We start from the raw sequence: 8,426 nt of genomic DNA, 5'->3' as shown, positions 1-8,426 counted from the left end.
ACTGGGGATACTGCCTATCGGACAGACTTAGTGTGAGAATTAAATCAGAGACTCTATAGAAAAGGCTTAGCATAGAGTAAACACTCAACAAATGTTAATTGGTATCATTACTAGGTTTTTCTGTCTACAGAAGGAATGGTGAAATCAATTATTATGCAATCGGCTTCAGGGGATATTGATGTAAAGGATCTCTGGCCCTCTGAAGAAAGGCAAACTCAGGCTAAACGTCCCCCATTTCTTATACCCCCTTAAATACAGATCAGGCTCCAATGGAGGATCTGCTGGGCTCTCAGTATGAAATTGTTGGCAAAGCCCACAGGCGCCAGCTGGAATGCAGATGTAGAGGCACGCTCCTCCCCTGCTCACTTGCTGTGCTGGAGGTACTATCGCTTTTCCAGTCTCCTCGCCTCAACTCTGTTCTTGGGGGGAAGACGCTTTTCCTGGGGCCGCTTTCATAGACTCCAAACTCCACCTTCCCGGGCGGGTGCTGTGAGTGCCGAATTGGGACCGTGATCTCCAAATCTGGAATTAGAGGAAAGAGAGATAAACGTCAAGGCACCAGACTGCCCAGCTGCTCAATCTCCACCTGCCTCCCTGGGCTGAATCTGGAGGGTGCCTGGCAGGGAGGGGAGGAGAGAGGAGAGGATGGGAGGGGAGGGGAAGGGAGGGGAGAGGAGAAGAGGGTGGGGAGAGGGTGGGGGTCCTGCCCAATTCAACACTGAAACTCCACAGACTCCTGTGTGGCCATCGCTGTGTGAGAGAGGAGGGAGGTCAAGGCATGTGAGAAAGCCAGACAAATGCTTCCATTCCAGGCAAGCCCACAATTAGGGAAAGGTCTGGGGCCACAGCTCTGCCACTCCGCAGCTATGGGACATGAATTACTTCCCTTCCAGAGTGGTACTCAGGAACACTGTTGATCTGAATAACTGCTCATCCTGTGTACCAGGCAGAGTTCCGTGAGCTTCCCCACACCCATGAAATAAATACCATTATCATCATTCCCAAGAAAAACTTATTACGGAGAAGTAGCACACAGCTGGTACGTGGAACAGCTGGGATTTGAACCCAGGCTCCAGAGGCCAGGCTCCTAACCACTATTTATACTACCTCTGCATCCCTCAACAAATGTGGTCTGGGGGCGTGGTCTACAACTGGCAGCAACAACCCAGAAACTAATGAAAGGAGGTCCATCAGCCCCATAAAAGATTTTGAGACTTGCAAGGCTGCTCAGTGGCTTTGGACCTGGCAGACTTAGAAACAAATTATTTCTTTGTTTTGCACAGCATTAAACTGGTCTCTTTACTGACTTAGTCCTGCCCACTAGTTGGTCTTTCGTCCTCCCTAGATCTCCACCCCTGGGTTCTCTGAGCAAAAAACAATTCTTGCTGATGAACAGAACAAAGTATCTGTGGGTTCCCATGCCCACTCTCTCCTAGAGGGAAGTGTGAACACCAGGTGGGCTCGTGTCACGGGGCTCCCTTGGTGCCCTGAACATGCCCAAGCCCTGGGGGCAGGGCCTTTGGGAGAGGTGCAAGCTCCGTGTACTTTTGGGTGGCATGTTCTTATCTTAATGGTACTACTTCCTCCTCCGCCTCTCCTCTTCTGTGGGATGGGTATGGCCAGAAGTTCAGGGAGTCCAGGAGCAGAGGTAGCTCTGCTGGCAAAGCCAGAGGTGAAGGCAAATGGGTGAACAGCTATAGGAGAGAGGAAGTTTGAGCACAGGGTGGACAGAGCCTATGGGAAATACTCCACACAGAGGAGGTTACAAAGTTGGACTGTGGTTTACATGGACCTCACACGTACCTCACCCTGGAGGCAGGTTCCAAGAGCAGTGTTTGGCTCTAGGATTAAACCAGCTTTCTAGGTCTCTGTGTGACACGGATCTCTCTCACATTCTCACGCTCTCCTTGCTTCAACTGAGCAGTGCAATTGCCACCTGAGCCTAGAACTACTTGGGCAGAGACCAGCCAGCCATACCTGCATGTGGGTACAGGCCCAGAGTATCTTAGAGCCCAAGCAGGTGGCATCCTTTTTTTCCCCCTCAGTTTTGACCACTCCCCCTTTTTTTTTTTAACAACACACTCTTAAAGGGAGGTTCCTATCTGCTTAATTCACTTTAATGTGGCAATTTTCTACCCTCAACCAGTTCTATGAGGAAGGAAAGTAAAATACATAGGAAAAAAATTTGAGAGTCAGAAGTTCAAAAAAATCAAGTAGAGCCAGTCTAAATGTCTACAAAATCCTGATATTCCTGGAAGAAAGAAACAATGCCAGGAATGGTGATCAGCATTATATTGCATGGTACATTTCCCAGAGCGTGTCCCCATGGGTCATCATACCTCCTCTGAACTTCACTTCTTCCCCATGCAGTTGGTAAATCAGGTGTAACCATGGATGAGGAAACTGAGGCACAGAGTGGTTAAGGGGACTGTCCTGGACCGTAAAGTGACTCTGATTGGATTGGAGGGATTGGAGCCCAGGCTGCCTGGGACCCAGCCTGCTCCTCCCTGTCCTGCCCCAGACGAGCCCCAGACATGCCCCAGACACACTCAGAACACAAATATGGACTGTCTTCCTTGGGGGTGTCTAACAAGTTATGGGCCATGACAGGCCCTCTGATGTCCTTCAGAACCATCAGCGTTCTGTACCAGCAGGACAAAATAATTCCCCAAGACTGAAGAAAGACTAGCAAGTTATTATGAACAGAATCTTACTTATTACTTATCCTTGGTGTTCTAACCCAAATTAAAGAAAAATAGTCATCATTTTTCTTTTCTAACACAAATGAGCTTTCTAAATAAACAGAGTCAGCCCTTACGTTTAGAATGGGCTCTGTTCCTAGAAAAGGTCCTCTATGCAGAAATGCCATTTGTCAACCCTAATGTTCCTACAGATTAATGTTACCCTGTGTCAATGGTTTCTAAATGCTTTTCTTTTCTGTTTTTTGTTTGTTTGTTTGTTTTTTGTTTTTGTGGGGGTGAGGGGGAAGCAGAGTTATTTCCTCTGGTAAAAACAGAAATTCAATGTGGAAAATATATTTTTCTTCTTTTTTTTTTGAAGGAGCTGCAATGGTCAAAGCAGAGTAGGTTGCCTTAAACCCTGACACAATCCTAATCTCTTCCCCTGCTCTCCCCTACCCCATGCCCAGTGCCTACTCTTTACTCCCCATAAGCACACAGAAGCACCACTGAAGCTTACTCAGTGTGAAACAGACAATCACACGTTAGTATGTCACTAAATATACAATTGAGTGAGGCCCAATGATAAATTTTATGTTATTTATTTACCACAATAAATAACAAAAATGAGGGGCGTCTGGGTGGCAGTCAGTTAAGCATTCGACTCTTGGTTTCAGCTCAGGTCTGACCTTAGGGTTGTGAGATTGAGCCCTGTATCAGGCTTCGTGTTGACCACAGAGTCTGCTTGGGACTCTTTCTACCTCTCCCTGTGCCTCTTGCCCCTGCATTCTCTCTCTCTAAAATAAATAAATAAATCTTTTTTTCTTTCTTTTTATTTTTCTTTTTTCTTTTTCTTTTTCTTTTTTTATGAAAATGAAAGGAAACTCTTGGGGCTGATGGGTGGATTGCCTGTTGTCCCCTTGTTTAGTGTCAAATTAGATATGGCTGGGGCAGCCCCGGTGGCTCAGCGGTTTAGCGCCACCTTCAGCCCAGGGCCTGATCCTGGAGACCTAGGATCGAGTCCCACATCGGGCTCCCTGCATGGAGCCTGCTTCTCCCCCTCTGCTTATGTCTCTGCCTCTCTCTCTCTACCTCTCTGTATCTCTCATGAATAAATAAATAAAATCTCAAAAAAAATTAGATATGGCTTAATCATCTAATAGTTATGACATTAATTAAGACCCCTAATGTAAAAAGTAAAAATACTTAACACCTCCCCCATAAAATTCCTAGTCAGGGGGTCTTCTTGAAGAGGAGAGGGGAAGGGAATCAAGGGCATTTAACCAATGTTCCTTTGAAAAAAATGTAGACATGACCATTGTCATGTAGAGTACAGATACAGGTGAGTATCACTTATTCAGAGCCTGACTAGCTTTGGGCGAACTCTGTATAATGTTACAAAATCCAGCATTCTAGGGCTGGACCTGGGATGGAAAGTTCCAGCCCAAGTGCACACACCGTGGGAAGCCCTGCCTGAGAGGACACCAGCTTCTATACAGGTGGTTTTTAGAGTGCTTCCATGTGCCAGGCACTGCGCAAGGCCCCAGGTATACCCTAACTTGTTCAGTCCTCATAGAAACCCTAATGAGGTAGGCACTTTTATTTGTGCCCCTTTGCAGATGAGGACTGTGGTTGGGGGATTTATCTTGTCCATGGTTCCTCACTAGTTAGGAGTGAGCAGTGGCTAGGAACTTGACCCAACCCCGATGGCCCCGGACCCATGCCTATTCCCCTTTACTCCTTGGCCTGTGTGTGTGTGCCTTGCTTCAACATCTGATTGGGTGGTAAAGGTGTGATGACACCCAGTGGGCTCAGTTCTGGAGTGCCAGCTGCCCAGAACTCATGATTCCAACATTATAACACTCTGGCCCTCAAACACCTCACACACCAACAAATCACAGCTTTTTCGAGGCTGCCTGTGTGTAAAAGCGTGAAATGTTTCATTCAGTCAAGGCCTTTATCTTTGGGTTCATGTGTTCTAATTTTTAAAAGCACCTCATCCCTTTTCTCACCTAGAACCTATTGTCTGACCCTAAGATCACTACTTAGATCTTGAACCAGATTTTCTGCCTTCTCTTGTTTCTCCTCTCTTCAGCCAGGAGGGCAAACAAGTGTGAGCTTGAGTAGTGGAAGCATACATTTAAAAACTAGTAACTCAAGCAGACATCTTAGAATGACCTTTCTGACCTTCTGCCATGGTTATAACCTCTGTACGCCTCTTTTCCCAAAAGGTCAAAATCATTGACATTCACCAGGCTAGTACCATCTGCAAAATACTGTGCTAGGCATTGTGGAGCAGACTCTAGCTGGGAAAATTCAGACCTACACAAATAAAAGACTAACTCATAAACTACCCAGTGGTGAAGATCATGCCTTATGGGTCTCTATCCCTGACAGAGAGTCTGATACTCAGTTAAGTGTTTATAGAATGAATGAATGGTGTTACCAAACATTTTATTCCAATAGAGATTTCTTGAGCCCAATCAATGTACTGTCCTACATGCTGGGGATTCAGCAGAACCCAGAACAGACAAGCTCTGCCCTCATGGAGTTTATGGCAGTGACAGTGAGGGAATGGGCCAGAAGATAATCATGAGAACAGGCACATGATATGCTTCCAGTCTGTGATATGTGAAAAGAGGGTGAGCAAAGGCACAGTGAGTGCTGGAGGGCTGCTCTGGAGAGAATGTAGAGAAGGCCTCTCTGAGGAGAACTTAGAGCCAAACTCTGAAAAACAGCCAGTCAGTGAAGATGTGGGAAAAGTGGAGGGTGGACAAGTGCAAAGTGCCTGGGGAGGGCTGCTCTTGACTTGTTAGAGCAACAAAAAAGGAGTCCTTTGGAACTAGAGCATGGGGTTAAAGGGGAAAGTAGAAGTGGGCTCAGGGGTGAGATCGCATAGGACTCTCAGGCCACAGTGGAGAGTGTGACTCTACTCTGGGTGGAACAAGAGCGCCTGGAGGGTTTTGAGCAAGGGACTAGCAGGATCTGATTTTTTATTTTTAAAATTTTTTAAAAGATTTATTTATTTATTTATTTATTTATTTAGACACAGAGAGAGAGAGAGGCAGAGACACAGGCAGAGGGAGAAGCAGGCTCCATGCAGGGAGCCTGACGTGGGACTCGATCCCGGGTCTCCAGGATCACACCCCAGGCTGCAGGTGGTGCTAAACCGCTGCACCACGGGGCTGCCCCTGATTTTTTATTTTTAAAAGGTCATTGGCTACAGTTTGGAGGATTTTTAAAAATTTTTTTTTAATTTTTATTTATGATAGTCACACACACACACACACACACAGAGAGAGAGAGAGAAGCGGAGACATAGGCAGAGGGAGAAGCAGGCTCCATGCACTGGGAGCCCGACGTGGGATTCGATCCCGGGTCTCCAGGATCGCACCCTGGGCCAAAGTCAGGTGCCAAACCGCTGCGCCACCCAGGGATCCCCAGTTTGGAGGATTAACTGTAGAAAAGTGAGAGTAAACACGGGGAAATGATTGAAGAGGCTCTTCATTCATCCAGGAAGAGATGATGGCAGCTTACCTGCAGCTGTGGCATGAAGAGAGTCAGAAACGATCATATTTAAAATGCATTTTGGAGGCAGAACCTCTGGGAATTGGGAATTTCTGATGGTTTGAATACAGGATTGAAATGATAGCAATCAGAGGTAGCAAAAGAGAAGTGCCAGATGAATGGAAGGGACAGTAGGTCTTATAAATGCTCAAGTGGGGAAAGGGTACAGTGGCCTAGAGTGGCCCAGGATGGCCTCACCAAGCAGGGGCTACAGAGCTGGGTTTTGCAGCCCAGGAGTTTTCATATAGGTGAGAAAGAAAAGGTATGAGCAAGGGGCCTGTGGCAGGAATATGTCATTTTCAAAGACTGGGGTGTTACCTGCCTGGCCAGGGTCATGAGAAGTCAGGTTATTGATAGCAGCTGGAGATAGACTGTGGAAGTTATACACGTTCTTAGTCCTTTATTTAATAGGGCTCTACTCAAGCTCTGAGAGCTTCTGAAAGCCTTTTATTGCCAGCTCTACTTGGTATAGACTAGCCAAAATAAATCACTGAGACTCACCATTCCAGAGGCTCTCAGTAAGAATATGCAATATAGGCAAATGCCCATCACTGCTCTGGGGTAGTGGTGTCGAGAAGCCTGGTCTTCAGTGTACACAATCAGAATGCATGGCCCTGCTACTGGACCCCTACTACACATGGCAAGGGCCCTGCTACACCTGAGGCCTGCCTTCTGAGGCACTGTATGGTGTGGACACCAATGATGCAATTCCCTGCTTCAATCAGAAACAGATACTATGTGAATGAGGGGTTTTTTTCCTTTCTCTCTTCAAAAAACATGTCTTCCTAAATGCCAAGGGAAGGGTCAGGTACCTGGGGGAAAAGTTTTGTCATTCTCTGTGCGTGAGAGGATGGGGGGAATGCAGAAATCAATCCATTTATTCATTTGTTGGCATGTCTTATGTGGCAGGTACTGGAGACACAGAATAAACAAGACAAGGGCACCTGGGTGGCTCAGTTGGTTAAGCATCTGACTCTTGGTTTCGGCTCAGGTCATGATCTTAGTTGTAAGATCAAGCTCCCCACCGGGCTCTGCATTAAGCATGGAGCCTGCTTAGAATTGTCTCTCCCTCTCCCTATTGGGCCCCCCACCCCCTGCATATGCTGTCTCTCTTTCTCAAAAAAAAAAAAAAAAAAAAAAAAAATAGACAAGACAAAGCCATTGCCCAAAAGAACATCATAGTACAGTGGGGTACTCAGATCTGTAAACAGGGTGACAGGCACCAGGCAAGCACTCTGCCCACTCAGGCCACTGCAGAAAGAAGAGTTAGGGACAACAAATCATGGCAGTCCCCCACAATGCAGCACCCCCAAGAAGCTACATACCTGCCTGCTTTCCTGATTTTTGCTTCTCTCTCTGTCTTCGGGTAATGCTGTCTCTTAGCCGTTTAAGATTTTCCTGGAAAAAAATTTAGTTAATTTTAAAAGTATATACCAGAAATATACCCTCTGGGCAATAGAGTTTCTTCCTGATTTTATGCTGTCTGCAAGATACATGTCATTGTAATAACATCTCCAGCATGCAAATGAGGCTGAATGCATTCACAATCAGTCCCCAGAGACATTCAAGTACTCTTAGAAGTTGTACCTGAAGAGAAGACACCCTTTCTACAACAAAGAGTCTCCCCTCCTCTCTGGCTCCTAGCTCCACGCTCTTCCCAGCCTTGGCACCACCACCCTCCTCCTTATAGACTCCTTTAGCCAAGCCAGTCCCTTCCATGCTCACACACACTCCATGGACAGGATCTGCCTCTGAGACTCTGTTTTCATACCATTCTTCCAACCGTGAGAGGCAACGATTCCTCTCCATGAGTCTGTTCCAGGTCTGGGTCCAGATCCAACTTCCCTCTTAAACCTCTCCAGCCTGCTCCAGTCCTTAGTGACTACACCTGCCATCTGGCATGAGCTATGCAGCATTGCCCAGTGCATCTGTGCAGCTGTGTGGCTTTGGGTGTATGTGTCTTGTCTCTCCAGAGAGACTGTGCACTCTCAAGAGGCAATACAGCAGGCCTTCTACTTTTCTGAAACCGTGCAGTTGGGCCTATTACAGTCATTCAACAAATGTTGAAATTTGTTCCTATTTTAGTCAGTAACAACTACCTCAAAGTGTTTGAACATCCTAGAGAAAATGCCCCAGGGACTAAGGTCTAGACAATGAGAAGGGTCCCATGAGAGAGTCATG

The 8,426-nt window shown here is 46.6% G+C and overlaps 1 protein-coding gene across 3 annotated transcripts in view; it reads right to left on the bottom strand.

Annotated features, from left to right (window-relative positions):
- Positions 1–8,426, bottom strand: part of PIK3AP1 (phosphoinositide-3-kinase adaptor protein 1) — a 118,738-nt gene that overhangs the window by 14,737 nt on the left and 95,575 nt on the right. For all 3 annotated transcript variants that reach the window (XM_072805861.1, XM_072805860.1, XM_072805862.1), the window contains 2 exons: positions 7,571–7,643; positions 367–522 (listed from right to left, as the gene is read on the bottom strand). In XM_072805861.1, coding sequence (XP_072661962.1) covers positions 367–522; positions 7,571–7,643 — 229 coding nt within the window. The remainder of the gene's footprint in view (positions 1–366; positions 523–7,570; positions 7,644–8,426) is intronic.

The sequence above is a fragment of the Canis lupus genome, chromosome 29, assembly GCF_048164855.1.
Source record: "Canis lupus baileyi chromosome 29, mCanLup2.hap1, whole genome shotgun sequence".
Taxonomy (NCBI): Eukaryota; Metazoa; Chordata; class Mammalia; order Carnivora; family Canidae; genus Canis; species Canis lupus.
Note: the sequence above shows the minus strand (reverse complement) of the source record. Positions and strands in the feature narration are given on the sequence as shown.